The sequence below is a fragment of the Manihot esculenta genome, chromosome 2 (assembly GCF_001659605.2).
Source record: "Manihot esculenta cultivar AM560-2 chromosome 2, M.esculenta_v8, whole genome shotgun sequence".
NCBI classification, from domain to species: domain Eukaryota; kingdom Viridiplantae; phylum Streptophyta; class Magnoliopsida; order Malpighiales; family Euphorbiaceae; genus Manihot; species Manihot esculenta.
The window spans coordinates 4405761-4422937 of record NC_035162.2 but is presented as its reverse complement, the minus strand read 5'-3'; the positions used below and the strand labels follow the sequence as shown (position 1 = coordinate 4422937).

The 17177-nt window shown below is 33.6% G+C and overlaps 3 protein-coding genes across 4 annotated transcripts; 1 reads left to right on the top strand and 2 right to left on the bottom strand.

Annotated features, from left to right (window-relative positions):
- Window positions 1–1454: 1454 nt before the first annotated feature.
- On the bottom strand, window positions 1455–3627 carry LOC110610120 (transcription factor TCP13). Of its 2 annotated transcripts, none has more exons than XM_021749993.2 (2): window positions 3364–3627; window positions 1455–2900 (listed from the first exon to the last, which is right to left on the bottom strand). In XM_021749993.2, exon 2 carries the CDS (start codon window positions 2807–2809, stop codon window positions 1724–1726), a length of 1086 nt encoding a protein of 361 aa, XP_021605685.1. In that variant the 5' UTR covers window positions 2810–2900; window positions 3364–3627; the 3' UTR covers window positions 1455–1723. The 2 variants fall into 2 exon arrangements, with proteins under 2 accessions (XP_021605685.1, XP_021605684.1); XM_021749992.2 differs by having other exon boundaries at window positions 1455–2897; window positions 3364–3621.
- Window positions 3628–11918: 8291 nt separating this feature from the next.
- On the bottom strand, window positions 11919–13328 carry LOC110603499 (phenolic glucoside malonyltransferase 1). Its single transcript, XM_021741251.1, has one exon. The coding sequence runs from the start codon at window positions 13326–13328 to the stop codon at window positions 11919–11921; it is 1410 nt and encodes a 469-aa protein (XP_021596943.1).
- Window positions 13329–15727: 2399 nt separating this feature from the next.
- Window positions 15728–17137, top strand: LOC110606847 (malonyl-CoA:anthocyanidin 5-O-glucoside-6''-O-malonyltransferase). The gene has a single exon (XM_021745835.1). The coding sequence runs from the start codon at window positions 15728–15730 to the stop codon at window positions 17135–17137; it is 1410 nt and encodes a 469-aa protein (XP_021601527.1).
- The last annotated feature ends 40 nt before the right edge of the window (window positions 17138–17177 follow it).

The window sequence follows — 17177 nt, the reverse complement described above, 5'->3', positions numbered from 1 at the left end:
GATGTTCATGTACTCTAGAAATCATCCACAAGTGCACAAACTGGCCAAATTAATACACTAAATCATCATCAGGACTCCAATCTACATTGTTTCTGAGAGTCAGTTAGTCTACTGATCAGTCCTATCTCTGTAGATCATCCACTTGTTGTTAAAGACATTCTCACAGGTTAATTGGTTAGTCCTACATGCTAGTTTAGGGTTAATAACACATCAATTTTCTATAACCTCGCCAGGAGAGGTATATATATTAGTCTTGAGCTAGGTTAATTGTATGAGTGGCAGGTCCAACATTTTGGTAAAATAAGATGTGTGATATTTAACCTACTGAATCTAATTTCATATACTAGTAAATATTCTTGATATTGACACCATTAAAATTATTTTTTAATGTTGAAATTTTCTTTAATGTTAGAAATTGAAAGGCGATACGTAAAATATTCTAAAAAAACTATCTTAGAAGAGACATAATAAAAAAGTAAGTATATTATATAGAATTGAAATTCTCACTCTCTTTTATATATTACACTTATACTCCCTAACGAATTAAATAGATGATATAATCTACGCTCATATATAAATTAATTCACATTCTGGCCAAGATGAATATTCAAAGAAATCAAGCTCTTTCAACAGAAAAACTATTCTATGCAATTCAAGCATCAGACTATGCAAGTAATTAAAGTTTGTTTGGGAATCAGTTCCATATCACTAATCTAACCACTTATATTTAGATCATTGAATTTTCACTTTTAGTTGATTAATTACTAGTTTTAGTTTAATTAGTTACACTATCGCTAGTTATATATTCACATTTATGATCTAAATAGATGAGAATGCCCGATAAATATTAGAGAAAAATGATATTAGAATACGATATATTTAATCGCTTTTTCTCGAACGATTTAAATGAACAACAGTTCAAATACCATTCACTAATAATTGTTAAGACATATTTGGAAATTCTTCGCTAATTCAGAATTGGATTTCCCTCTCTCTCCCCCAAATAACTATAGTCAACGTCCCAACTACTTTACCTTGCACCTGCTTCTAAAATCCTTCTCATCCTTTGTCATTGGACCACAGTATTTGCATATATCTTTTCATGTTATGGAACTTTTCAGTATTTTTTGACTATCTAAAGCTGCTATTCCTTCCATTATTATCTCGTTGGATCTTGAGTCCATTTGAAACTGAAGCTAGTCGCAAGTCTAGGCTTTCAATTTTTTGACTTCAATCTTTTTCTTTTCCTCGATTTCTTCAGATTAAACACAATAAGAGTAATAGCTCTTTGTTTTTTCAGTAACTACTTAATTAGGTTTATGTACTGGACAAAGAGCTACCACTGTGATTCTAGTCTTTAAATGGAAAATATGAACTTTATGGAGAGTTCTCAAGTATCAAACTATTAATACAGAACTGAAGATATAATGAAGGAAATAAGATGAAAGGAAAAGAAAAGAAAAGAAAAGAAAATTCATTCTCCTAGAATTAATGACCAAACACCCGATGAAGTAAAGTTGTGAAACCAAACATAGGAGAATAACTTTTGTAAACACATCAATATTAAAATAGAACGTCTTCTGGGAAACACCTGTGAAGTTTGGGACAAGTTTGCTCTCACCTGGGATAATGTCCTGAGGAAGTGGGTTGCTTCTAGTGTTTTGTAGTCCTTGTTTGTATCGCATTCATGTCATTTACAAGGAAATACTTGCTCCTTACTTCCTTATTCTGGCTGATGGCTTCCACTAGTGTGGGAATGAAAAAGCCTAGGAGTTACACTGAGATGGAAAGGTCTAGCGGATTGGTTCACGAGGTATGGGCTTGGAGTTAGAGAATTAGGAAAGAGGTTTTGAGTGCTGGAGTTCAACATCTGAAAGTGGTTCATTTGCCTTGGATCAATCTCGGCCGAAGCTGCTGCAACACGTGAAGGGAAGCAAGGCTGTGATGTTCCAGGTGGACAGACCAAAATCTGAGACCCAGATGATAGAGACAACGTAGACGGTAATGGCACAGCATTCAGGGTGTGTAGATCATCTGTCTGAGCTGCAAATCCACGACTTCCCAAATGAGATAAGGGGAAATTTGGAGGTTCTGATTGAAACAAGGAACCATATGGCGTTGCATTATTTGTCAAACCCGGTAAAAAAGAATGACTAGTTTTGGGGAAGAAACTGCTTGATAGAATTTGATGAGCGCTACTAGGCCCTTCATTGCTTTCCTTTCCATCTTCTTGATCATTTCTTTTTATCCAGTTTTCTTTCTCGTGAATAGAATCCCTTGCCACTTCTTTTGACTTGGCTTTCAAAAGCACATCACTGCTCCAAAAATTAGGTCTAGTTAGTTCGTCGGGATCTTTCCAATTAATGATGTTGTTCGTCTTGAACCCTTCTTTGTTAGATTGGGAAGCACCAACTTCATGAGAAGAAGTTGGAATTGCTTGTTGGTTCAGGCCAAAGTTCACTGGTGGCATCGGAAGTGGAGGAAGTTCATCAATTTCATGCTTAGCTGCATTAAGCAACCAGTCAACAACCTTGCTAGGCTGATTAAGTCCAAGTCTATCTTGGAGATCGTACAATTGAATAGCTGTGGGAACTGAAAGCCTTACTCTCCTGTCTCTTAACCCCCTTATGGTGCAAACCTTGCTGTGCCTATCTTTTCCTCCAAAAGCACGCGACACACGAACAATTCTTGGATCTTTCAATCTTAACCATGGTGTTGAGCTGGATGAAGCTTTGGTAATCTTGCCATCACTTGCATCTCCCTCTTTTTTTCTCGGAGAATCCACTTCTTTTGAAGTCGTAATCATCATATATTTTTCTCATCATTGGTGAATGGATAACTGAACAAGTAGTGTCATGGTAGAAAGTTTCTCGTTGCAGTATATCATGATTATATGCCTGCTTCAGATCCATGAAAAGAAGAAAATGAAAAGCAATAAATCAAATAAATATAACACTAGAAATCTATTCTATAACCCAATTTCCCCCACTTTAAGAGAAGGTAAATGAAGAAAATGGAGAAAAGGAGATCTTGATCAGAACGGACTATAGTTCAGAAGTAAAGATGTGGATTAAGCACGGCTGTGTTTAGTATTTTAAGGAGGAAACTGAACTTGAATTGACCCCTCATGAACCCTTCAGATATTTCTCAACCAATCAAGTTTCTAAGCGGAAGCATCAATCACAGCGACAACACAAGTTAACAATAGAATATATTAAGTTGATAATGAACTGCTAGATGCTGGTGTATTTTGCATTGATGAACAATATGGAAGAAATATTGTTTGTAAATAAGGAAAAACCTAGCTAATCAAAGTTTGATTATGAATACAAGATTTAGGATCTATTTGTCAATTGGACTTACAGTGTATAGAAAGATATGGATCCTGCACTTCTTTGGCTAGCTTGCTGGTACCCTTACTGAATTGGGTACTGTATTCAAGCAAGCTGAATACAAGTTTGAGAGCCAAGCAGATGGCTTGAATTGCAGAGAATAAACTTATTGGTAATGTTGAAGCATTTGAGAAAGGAAGGTGCCGGAATTCAACCGACCATGCTCCAGGGAGAAAGACATAAAGGAAAAGCAATGGCATCAGTTGTGCCACTTGGTAGGGCTAGCCATCTGTCAAATAAATGTGCTAGTCAATATCTTATCACTTCCTTTATCACGCATGTTGATAAATCATTGTCTCAATGAATATTTGTTAGGACTAATTTTCCCAAGTTAACATCAAAGCGTGGAGTGTGCAGTGCTGCTATATAGATAAATAAAACTTTTGCTTCAACACAAGCAAAGTAGCAAGCATTATAAAAATTCAATAGGGGACCATTCAGCAAATTTCGAGTAGCGGCGAATCATGCTTTATCGACAGCTACGAAAAAGCTTTTATGAATGATCAACAATCCTTGTCACATGGTCGACGATTGCATGCTCAATATGAGCACAAAACTGAGACAATATGCTGATGTTTATTTTTGCCTAGATATGAAATTATCAGTAAGAAGATTCAAATTATCACCTAATAATCGAGAAAATAATCAGAGATTGAAGACATACGATTAAGAAAACGGTAATATAATTAAGTCTGTCCTTAATTTCCTGAAAAAATAAATGTTGTGGCGTACTTTCGTCTTGATGTGTATGATAACTACTCAAAGACGGTACTAGTTCTTGCAGGTGAGGGACCAGCCTACACAACATCCACCAAGAAATAGGACCACCTAACTTTTGGTGCATAGAGATATGCACGGACCAAGCTGAAGAAGTGTTGAAACCTAATAGTCTGACACTGTTAATGGATATGGCGGAGGAGCTAAGCACATAAACGAAGAAGAAGGCCGTTTGTTGGACAGAATGTATATATACATGCAATTTTACTCCTGTCTTCTTTGTAAATACTTGTTTTTCACACTGTTCTCAGAGATTTTCTGGGTGCGAACACCATGGTAGCCGGTGGATCCCTGCAGTTTCATAATCCTACTTGTTGTCTGCGGTGACAATCTACACTGAAATCTTCATTAGAATCCACTTGCGATATTTTTCTTGTTTCTATTTGTTAAAATTCTGCAGAACAAGGAGTCTCTGGGGCTAATTGTTAGGGAAAGAAAATGATAAGGAAGTCTACGGTAAGAAATTAATTATGAAGGAAAATCAGAAGAAATCAAATTAGGGCAAGAATTTTGGTAGCTGTATATGCATATTCCTCAAATTTACATGGTCAAAAGACAAGGCAAATGGTGCCTTCTGCAATCTGTCATATATGCAGCCGATCTCGGGAGAATTTACTCAAATCTGTGAACAAGAAGGAAGATTGTAGGTTTGTTTCTGCATTTTTTGGGAGCAAAAACTGAAGGGTAATGGAAAACCCTAAAATGCCATGTGTTTTGCTCCTCTGAACGGTGAGAAAATAGCGTGATGGTGAAAGTCTGATAATTAAAGGGTACGTCATCAAGTAATTAAGATGCCTCTGCATCGATTCAGATCATTCAGATTTGCGTATAGGTAGAAGCACAGAAAAGTTATTAAAAATTAAAGTCGACATAACCCTAATTTTTTTTTCTTTAAACTTCAAAAAGCTTTTCAAAGTTATCATCTAATAAAAAAGGAAAATTAAATTACAAAGATGAAGAGCTAAAATTTTCCTGCTAATTTTATTCTTCTGGGAAACGAGAAGGCAAAAAAAATCCCTGGTCTTAACTTGAGAGCTCCTTCAACAACATCCCTAGTAAATCCTGAGAGAGACGGAGAAAGGGAAATTTGGTTGATCAGTGGAGGAAAGGGACGGATGAGGAAACTTTAAAGGGTGTTTGAGTAAACAAACAGTGGGGGCATCTCAAGGAGAACAGTAGAAAGGTTTCTAATGCAGAGTCTGAATTCTGATTGACTGACCCCCAAACCCTCCATTATTATTTCCAAAATTAATTACTTTGTCATTTTAATTAATAACTTTCTCTCCTTTTTATCCGTATAGCTGTTATTCATCCTCAATTTATGTTAAAAAAATTTTTTTATAAAATTAAATAAATTTATAATAAATAATTTATATGTTACTCTATATAAAAAAAATTAGAAGTGAACAATAATTTTAAAATAATTAAAATAAAAAATGGAGAGTATTATTTTTTAATTTAAATTCAAAAAGTTCATATCTTGTGCCAATTAAAAGATACATAAACTAAAAAAAATCCTAATTCAATCAATTTTGTTGATCTCCAAAAAGTATTTTTATGAAGAAATGATTACACAAGCATTACAGAACAAAATATTTGAAATTTGAAGTGGTACAATATCGAAAGCAGACTATAATATTGTGTTATAAAATGGATCACCCAAATGATTTTATAACGGTAAGCTGTTGCTTGCAACTTTTGGTGCTAGATAAAATCTAATTTGTATATAATAGGTAGTACGAAACTATTAAATAATTTGGATTAATCATTTTCGGTCAAATAGAAAGTGAGTCCAAAAGTTATTTGGGTCAGTTTGGACCAGATTGATATCAGAGTCATTTTAGGTCGTACAAATTGTGCAGAGTTAGTGGGCCTGCGAGAAAAGTGTTACCCATGAGAAACGAGGTGGAGCCGCCCAAATACTAGCGAATCACAATATTCAAGGGTTCGATTCTGGTTAGCAATTGTATCCGATTCAATTGCGACGAGAACATCGCAAATTTAGCAGAACCGAGTATAACAGTTAACTGTTTATTTACAGCTTCCGTTCCCACATCCTCAAATTATAGAAAATCTAAATTGTATAACTTGGGTTAACCATTTTATTTAGATTAACTAGCACGAAACTACTAAATAATTAATTGTGAAAAGTGAATTCAGAAATTATTTGAATCAGTCCGGCATTCAGATTTGAGATAGAGCAGATGATTATTAAAGTTAATCAATACAGTATTAGTATCTACTGTTAGGGTACTTTCAAGAGGACAACACCAAATAATCATATGCTGCTGAATTCTAAATTCTTCTCTGCGATTTCCATTATCAGTTTTCTCATTACTATTCCTCCATTCCAAACAGTGTCTTAGATTTTTCTTCAGAAATATTATATTTATATTATAGTTTATAATACAATGAAATATATAGGGCTTTCATCAACAATTCTTCCATTTTTGTTTAGATTTTTTTTTTTTTTTTTGATAAATTAAGGGAGAGTGAGGAGGAAAAGGACATACAAAAAAACACAAATTTTTTAATATTGAACTTTTGTTTGTCTATTAAATCCATGACAGAGTGATGTGCAGTTATCTTTCTCTGCCGTATCATTGCATTATTAACTGATCTTTGATCAATGTCTCTGCTTACACTGTACTGAATATATATGTTTCCCACCTTTTCTTGTTTCTAGGGTTTCCTTTTTCCTTTTTCATGGGCTAACAATCGACATAACTGCATGACAGAGGTAGCAGCAATCCCAATGCAAATAAAGAAAAGAGAGGAAACACAAGAGTGGGAAAAGAAAAAGCCATTTGAAAGAGAAAGAAAAATATACTACACACACATATGCACTACACGTTAAGGAGAGAGACAAATTAATAAGATTTTCACATGGCTATTGTTGCTCTATCCATCTCTTCTCTCAGCGCCTGTGCCATAAATTCTTAAGAGTTATTGTGGTGAACTGACTGCTATTTTTTAATTATCGGAGTGTTGATGTGACGGTGATAGTGAGCTGCTGCAAAATTGGGAATAGAGTGTGAATCCCTGCATGAATTAATTATTTTAAATTAAATAAAAAATAGGTCGAGAATTATTTAAATTAATTTTAAGAAATTATAAATTCAACTCAAATATTTAATAAGATATTTATTTTAAAATATAAATATGCATGCGAAATGAACATACATGATAAAAAAAGTGTTCAAATGTAATTTTTTAATTTATTGAGATATGATATTGTAAGAGTGTGAATCATGATTAAAATATGAAAATTTGAAACTATATATAATAATTAGTAATAAAATTATTAAATAACTTGAATTAATCATTTGAAATCAACTGAAAAATAAATTTAAAAATTATTTAAATCAATTTCGACTAAATATTACGATTGATATCAAAATCACTCTAAATATTACGATTGATATCAAAATCACTTTAAATAAAGAAATGTATGTGGAGATTATATAATTTCATAAATATTGTATAGTACTCATACACACATGATGCTCCAAGCATGTATATTTACATATAAATTTAAATTTAATATATTTTCATTATAAAAATTAAAAAAACATTATAATATATTTTCCTGAATTGCAGATTGAAACTGTTCCCCAACATAATTGATATATTTCCAATTACCGGGCAAGGCTATGCACCATTATTTGGTTAGCATGATATATTTTGTGTTGGGTGTATTTGAAATAATCTAAAGATTTTCATGAATTAATTAATAAATTATTTTTCTTATTACAAAATCATTTATTTATCCTCATCAATGTTTTTTTATTACATTAAAAAATAAAGATAAAATTATAAATATATCAATTATTTATTCAGAGAATAGCTTTTTATTTTTTTATAATGATAATCTATCTCAATTTAAACAGATTTAAATAATTTTTTAATCTATTTTTCACTCATCTAAAATAGTAGATCCTCCAAACGGTAAAAATCAAATCTTAAATATGCTAATGCAGCATTGGCTAAAAAGAATCAAATGGTAAAGCTGTCAACATATGAAGAAGCGTCGCAAAGTGTCGAGTGGCTAAGGAGGAAGAAATTCTATCCTTGAAAGAAAATCAAACTTGGAACTTAGTGGTTAGGCCTGAATAGATGTTGAAAATAAAAGAAGAAGTCGAAAAACAGCTAAGCTAAAGGCAGGATTTCTTGTAGTGATGGAATTCCCAAATAGTTAACCAACATACATAGCATAGTTACTGTTTCGAAAAAGGACGGCAGAGTCTGCATGTGAGTTGACTTTCATTCTTCCCGACTCAATTTTCCTACGTTTTTATCGTAATCTCCATCGTATTAAATCAAGTAATAATTGCTATATCAATATTTTTTTTTTACGTCTAGACCTCTCTAATATTAATTAATTTTATCCATTCAATTTAAATTAATTTAAATAATTTTTATATTTAATTTTTAAAATAATTTAGAAGTAATTATTTTAAATCAAATAAAAAAATAGATCAAATAATTATTTGAATCAATTTGAATTCACAAAGGAATGGATTCTGAGAGCTGGTTCTGCTAGGCTAAAGCCGAAGAATATTAAAGGAAGAGATTGAGAATGGAATTGTGAGCCGCTGTTGTGGTATGAGCCCATGTTTCAATGAAAATGGACTCGCTTTTTTTCATAAAAAAATATAAAGAGCTGCGTGGTCCATAGCTGTTATTAATTTAGGCCGTTCCTCATCTGAACCTGTAGTTCAAATTGTTTGGGAAGTTCAGCCCAAAACCAGATTCAATTTCCTGGTTCAAACCGGTTCTGATTCATTGATAGTTTTGATCCGGTTTAAACCGATTACGGTTCCTTTTTTACTATTATGAATATGATTCTGATTCAACCTTGTTTAATATGGTTCAATTTTTTAGTTTTTAATGTATTACAATATTAATATTTAATTACATTAAAAATCTTCACTTATAAATAACTAAAACTTATAATAAAAATATAAAATAATAAATAATTACAACACAAAAGTATAAATTTTATAAATAAAAATTGATAGTGACTTCATTTATTTCAATTTTAATGGAAAGAATCCAAATAAAATTTAAACACTAACTAAATTATGTGTAATTTTTTAAAAAATTAACATTATAACTAATGTTATTAAAAATTACTATCTGTTCCACAATAACGATCAAATAAAAAATTTTTTATTCCACATTATCTATGATTTTGAGAATTTTAAAATAATATTAATTATTATTTTTATATATACCTGTAATACCTGGCTAGACTCCGGTATCAGAATTCATACCGTCTGGTGGAATCTCGGATGTCGGAAGCCCCTAGTAGGGTAGAAACATGTTTTCATAAAATGTTTTAATGTTTTTCATGGTTTTAAGTAAAAAGGAAATGAGTTTTTGCATGAAAACAATCTTGGAGGAAAACTCAGGTTCGGCCGCCGAACATGCTTGCATTTCGGGTGTGCCTTAGGCCCCCGAAGGCACAAGTGAGGGAAGTCCAGGTTCGGCCGCCGAACATGGCATGCATGCAGAGGCACGTTCGGCCCCCGAACGTGGCTTGGCCAGCCACTATAAAAGGGTCCCTTAGCCGAAAACGGGCGAGCTTTTCTCCCCATTGTCGGCCAAGGTGAGTTCTCCGCCGTTCCTCACCAATCTTGAGTCTTTTCCTTCAGATCTTTCAAGATTTTTACAAGTTTTTGCTTTCTTTTGAAGATTTTCAAGTTTTGAGCAAGTTTTGCACTTGGAGACCCAAGGAGCTAAATCTCTCCCAACTCTAAGTTAGATCGCCTCTACTCTCGATCTTCAAGAGGTAAGAGTCGATCTCTAGCTTACATTATGTTTTAAACAAGTTTTATGCAAGTTCATGGGGTAGAAAATGCATGAGTAAGCTTATGTTGAGTTTATGGGTTTTTGATGAGTTTTTGAGCAATGTAGCTTGTAAATGTATGTTTGATGTGTTGTAGTTGGGGTTTAAGGTAGTTTGAGACCCCTAGGAGCTTGTATGCATGTTTTGGTTGAGCTAAATGCATGATGGTATGAGTTTGGAGGCATTTGTGCATGTTTGAACTAAGTTTCTGCCCTTTGGGAGAAACCAGGTTCGGCAGCCGAAAGGACTTTCGGCCGCCGAACCCTCTTGTGGAAGCAGCCTTTGGCTGCCAAAACTTGCCCCCGAAAGGAGACTTTCGTCTCTGTCTGGGAGTTTCGGCCGCCGAAAGTGCCGCCGAACATGCATGAGTTTCGCCTCTGTCTGGGAGTTTCGGCCGCCGAAGGTGCCGCCGAACCTGTCTGGATTTCGGCTCTGGAGGGACTTTCGGCCGCCGAAGGTGCCGTCGAACTTGCCCTGTCCAGCCTTCCTTTGCATGTTTTTGCATGAATGTTTTGAGGTATTTTAGAGGGTTTTTGGGGGATGTTTTCAGAGTCATGTTATAGTATGTTGGTCCCTCATTTGAGTCCACCTGTGTAGGTTCGGACCCGAGGACCTCAGCAGTGAGTCAGCTGCTTCAGTCAGTGTCAGAGCTAGCCAGAGGTGAGTAGAATAAACTCTTATCTTTTTATAAATGAAGGTTTTAGCATGAATCATGCATCACGGATGCCATGTGATATTTTAGGTTGTTTGCATTAGAAATCACGAATATGTTGCATTGCATAATATGTTGTTGATGTGGATGAATGTTGAATGATCTATTAGCCCTCATATGTTATGACATGATGATATGATATGGAAGTCCATGTGTGGCCTGCACTACGCCCCTGACACTATGTAAGAGAAAGACCGGACGTGGCCTGCACTACGCCCCCGGCACCATGGATTATGTATGTTATGTTATGTATAAGAGAAAGACCAGGTGTGGCCTGCACTACGCCCCTGGCATGATTGAAATATGTAGAGGGCTAGATGGTGACAAGTTCATCCTTGATATGATTAGTTGTGATGTGATGCATTTCATGATGGCATGTGTTTTAAATGCTTTCTTATTCTGCTCACTGGGCTCTAGTAGCTCACCCCTCTCCCAAATTCCCCAGGTTTGCAGGTACAGGGTAGACCAGGAGGTCAACAAGAGTATTGAAGTCATTTGTATGTAATAGATAGAATGTGGACATGACAAAATGTAAAGTTATGAATAGTTATGTAATGTAACGATATTGAGGATTAGAGGTTGTGCTTGACCTATGTGTAATGTATCCCTTTTAATGCATGATCCTAGATCTTTTATGACGTTTATGTAAACCAACTCAACACATGTTATATTTGCCCATTGGGGCATTAATGAGATCCCACAGAGGGATCGATGTTTATGATTATGTTTATGTTCAGTGCATGCACAGGTTGAGTTTGGTGTTTGAATGAAATGAAAGTTTTAATTTTTATGTATGTTGTTGATCATGTATGGGATTAAACAGGTTTACAGGTTGCATGTCAGGCTTGCTACGGGTCCCGGCGGCCTTAAGCCGACCTGAATCCTAGCGCCGGTAGCGGTCCGATTTTCAGGTCGTTACAATACCCTTATTAATTTTTAAGTAATTTAATATGAACATATAAAAAATATAATTTAAAATATATTTTAAATAAATTATCGAAAATAAAACTTGAAATCTCTTATATTTATTAAGATGCAATTGTAAATGCTATTACAATTTTTTTTAAATTATAAAACTATTAATTAGTTTTATTAATTTGGATAGTTTCTATTATAGCATTAATCAATTGTATTCGGATTACTTTGATATAAAAAAAAAAAATTAAGACAAAAACGGAGCCCGCGCTTACAGGACACTTAGGCCTTGAAAAAAGAGTGAAGCAAAGGCCTTCATTTCATGTGCGGGCAAAACCAAGCCAATATCAATCCCTCCACGCCCATCTTTATCATCCATCAACGAAACACCATTCACCCTGTCTATGGAGACAATCTCCACTTTCTCAGGTCTTCCCCATCCAAAATCTTCCTCGTAATACTTAAACTTAGGTGATCCAATTATTCCAATCTTTTGCACCTCTTCTACTTCATCCCTCAACTTGGCATGTCTCTCTTTTGCTCCTTCAAAAACTCCCTTCCCCAATCCTTTTATTGAATCGCTAAGCTTCTCTGCTACAACAGCCACCCCATTTGCCTCCATGAAAGTTCCTGCTTCTACAGCCCTGTCCAGGACATAAAGGCAATTGCCAAAGTAGTTTGCTGGAACTGAAAGATCTATGCGGCTCCTACAATCCACTGCAATCACAAAGTACACTCTTCTTTTACTATCTCCTCCTCTAGCCTTCACCAAGCAGACCGACAAATAAGAACTTGCCACCACTACTGTTGAAAGATGAAGCTGTTGTGTACACTTTAATCCAACGTGGTGCTGGTGGTAATTCAGTATATTGTCCCTGAGTTTGTGGATGCTTTCACGGCTTAACTGAAACGTAGCTCGAACTAGATTGGGTGCTACTCCTAGAGTACTGGGCACGTATTTAACACTTCGCTGATTGGACTCTGAATCTGATACAGGCGTGTCTCGCCACCCTTTCAAGTAGAATTGCTCAAGCCCATAAGCGTCTTCGATGGATGCCCTGTCAAAGGATGGGATTAGTTCTGGCAATAAAGGGATGATTTTTCCATTATCGCTTTGTTTGCATATATGAGCCCATGCTTTGAGGAACATGGAGGCGCTCTTTCCGTCAACAGCTGTGTGGTTCATAGCGATGCCGATGGAAAACCCTTTATTGGGAAATAGAGTAATTTGCAGAGCAATTATAGAGGCCATTGCATCTGAAACTAACAACTCGGGTATGTATTGCCGCAACTCAGCTGCTTCACGAATTTCATTGCTGACCAAGCCAGTAAAATCAGCAGAAGACTCCGCAATCGTGAGTAAAACTGTATCACTTGGAGCGTAGACGATGACGGGTTTAGAGGAATGAGGTGGCCATGTGAGTTTTCCGGCTAGAGGGAGGAAGTGGACAAGGGTTTGTGAGAGAGCATGTTTGAGCCCCGGAACGATTTGTGAGTAGAAAAATGTTGAAGGTGAGGCAGTGAGTTTGTAGAAGTAGATACGCTCAGCCGGAGGAAACCCAAAAAAAAATGCATCGTAAAATGTGAGAGGAAGAGATCCTGAGGGTGACTCGCCTGACTTCTTGGCCGGAGAAACCTGGCCTACCTCCAAAATCTTTACCCAGTTGTTGGGTGATGCCATGGACACGGTGAGACTGAGAGATGTACTATGTAGGGTGGGTGAATGTGTGGCTTTATATATTCATTTTATTTTTTTTTATTTTAAAAAAATATTTAAAATAATTATTTTTAATATGTTAATCTGATATACTTTCCATATATATATAAATATATATGGAAAGATAAATATCATATATTTATTGTACTTACCTATTACTAGAAAAATTAATATTTTTTCCCATAAAATAAATTTATTTTTTTTCTGTTCAAAATTACAAACTACTTCCCATGTTGAGATATAGTTACTTATTGGCTTTGTAACGTTCCACTTAATATTTATAGAAAATATAACTTTTATTAATATCTACACCCACATTATTATGATTTTTTTTAAAAAAAAATATTTTTCACGAATAAATTAATTTTCACACATTATTTTGTAATGGGAAATTCTCAACTAGTGTTGTCTTAGTTTATTAAACAGTGAACTAATTTTTAGTTTTTATATGTACTGGTAATTAAGAAATTACTTAACTAATTTGTAGCCTAATTAATAAAAAGTATTTTATCTAGTTATTTTTATACACATGAAATTACGTAAAAATTATCTTATTCATCTGTCAGTAGTTATTATTATTATTATTATTATTATTATTATTATTATTATTATTATTAATCTGTCAGTTATTATTATTATTATTATTATTATTATTATTATTATATTATTATTATTATTATATTATTATTATTATTATTATTAATCTGTCAGTTATTATTATTAATATTAATATTATTATTATTAATCTGTCAGTTATTATTATTAATATTAATATTATTATTATTAATCTGCCAGTTATTATAATAATAATAATAATAATAATAATAATAATAATAATAATAACTGACAGATTAATAATAATAATAATAATAATAATAATAACTGACAGATGAATAAGATTATATATATATACAAAAATTTTGATTTCCCACATGCATATGGATTATTATCGATGATTGCTTAAAGTCAATTGAAGAATTATCATTCCTTCTAAAATTAAAATTTAAAAGTAATTATTATTTTAATATTTTTTACATTTTACATAATAATTGTTAATATTATTATTTTCGTTATTTAAATTATTTTTATTATGAATAAATTAAATTAAAATAAATTGAAAAGAACATAAATATTTTATTAATTAATTTATTTTAAAAAATCTAAAATTAAAAGGTATCTATCTTTTTATTATTTATCAAATACAATGTATTATTTACTATTAGAAATATAAGATATTAAACATCAAAATTTAATTTGATTTTTTTTAGGCGTATAATTATTCAAAGTCTTAATATAAATTAAATTATATTTAATATAATTCATTAAAAATTTATATTAACAATTTTTTTTTAAAATAGGAGGAATAATATTGTCTGAAATGGGTCACTTCCCATTTAAATGTGTTACAGATGTTTTTAGTTCTCTTTAAGAATTGTTGATTTGAATTTGTAAGGCTTTGTTTTCTCATAAATATAATTCTATTTTATTCTAAATTTTAATGTAAATTAATATAGTCATTTAGCTAAAACAATTACATCATATGTTAGTCTTAAGATTTAATTTGAACCGTCTGATTTTATTTACAGTGCCTTTTCGTTCATATTATTAATAGGGGTCAGTAATATTCAGTTCAAATTGCAAAAATTGACTGAACTGAATTAATTTGAAAATTAAGTTTGATTTTTATTCATTTAGTTTGATTCAGTTTTTAATTTTAAAATTTTTAGTTATTTCAGTTCGGTTCAATTTTAATTTGAAAAAAATTAAAAAATCGAATCGAATTGATTAGTGATAATAGTATATTATTTTCAGTAATATAGAGATTATATCGTATTAAGGTTAGAATATTTTAATTAAATTTTAAAATATTAAAAATAAAATATAAAAAATAAAAAATTTATTAAAAATTCAAACCGAATTGAATCAGTCCGGTTCAATTCGATTCGATTTCTAATCAAAATTGATTCGATTTTTATAAATATTAAAATTTTAATTTTCAATTTATTCAATTGGATTCGATTTTAAATCGAACTGACCGACGTTTTGAATTTTAAGTTGTTAGGTAGACCTAATACTCTTGATTCAGTTTGTTACACTAAATTAAATCATTTTATTCTCTTTTATAATAGTTTGAATAAAAAAAAAAAGTTAATTCTGAAGATATAAGCAAAGGATAAGAAGGGAGGACCTTTAAAAAACGGAAATTCTTTTGCTTATATTAGTAAAAGTTGATATATATAGAATTTTATGATTATTCAAGTTTTCCATTCTATGTGAATATTGAGTGATATTATAATTTTCTTCCATAGCTGAGTTCAACAAATCTCATTGCGCTTTTCTCTCTGTTGGTTAGATCTCATATCATGGCATCGATCAATAATCAAGTAAGAGTTCTGGAGATCTGTCAAGTTACCTCGTTCTCCGACTCTCCTGATTCAGCCACCGAGTTATCTCTTCCTCTCACTTTCTTTGACACTTTTTGGTTCAAATTCCCCCCTACTGAGCGCATATTCTTCTATCAACTCACCGATGCAACCCCTGCATTTTTTCACTCGGTCATCCTTCCTAAACTCAAGCAGTCCCTCTCTCTTACTCTCCTCCACTTCCTCCCTCTCGCCGGAAAACTCACCTGGCCTCCACATGCTGCCAAACCCTTCATCCTCTACGCCCCAAATAACGCAATTCCAATCTCAATTGCAGAGTCTGACGCAGATTTTCACCATCTTTCAGATACTATTCATGAAGCAGATGAGTCTCACCCTTACATACCAGAGTTGCCTGTATCCGACTCCTGTGCAGATATCATATCACTTCAAATAACTTTGTTTCCAAACCAAGGGTTTTGCATTGGCATATCTTCCCACCATGCTATCCTTGATGGCAAAAGCGTAACCATGTTTATTAGAGCATGGGCTCACATTTGCAAACACAGCCAGAATGAGAAGAACCCAACTTTGTTACCGGAGCTAACTCCCATTTTTGATAGGACAATGATTCAGGACCCAGAAGGGCTTGACATGGTGTATTTGAACAACTGGTTAAGCATTTTTAAGTCCATAGGTTTTGATGGCAACCCCAGAACCCTGAAGCTCCTGCCGGCTTTTAATGGCTTACCAGCCAACCTAGTGCGAGGAACATTCGAATTGTCTCGTGAAGCTCTAAAGAAACTCAGGCAAAAGGTACTCTCTCAATTGGAAAGAGTAGATCCAGAGCAAACAAAGACAATCCATTTATCAACTTTTGTGCTTACTTTGGCATATGCAGTGGTTAGCATAGTTAAAGCTAAGGGATTAGAGAGAAATACAAAGGTGGTGTTTGCATTTACGGCAGACTGTAGAGCTCGTTTAGAGCCGCCACTGCCTGCAAATTATTTTGGAAATTGTGTTAGCGGCTATAATGATGCTACAGAAGCAGAAGTTCTCATGGAAGAAAATGGCATTGCCTTTGTCGTTCAGAGGCTTAGCAAGTTGATAAAAGGCTTAGAGAAAGGAGCTCTTGAGGGAGCAAAAAATAAACTTGAAAGTTTTATGGAAAAGAAGCCAGATTCACTAGAGGTGATTGGGGTCGCTGGTTCACCCCGATTCCAGGTTTATGAATCGGATTTTGGGTGGGGAAGGCCAAAGATGGTCGAGGTTACGTCCATTGATAGAACTGGATCCATTTCCATGGCGGAGAGCAAAGACGAAAGTGGCGGAGTCGAGATTGGCATAGTTTTGAAGCAACATGAAATGGAGAAATTTGATTCTCTATTTATTAATGGCCTTAAAGAATAAATATTTTAATTATAATTGAATTTTTTAACTAATTATAATT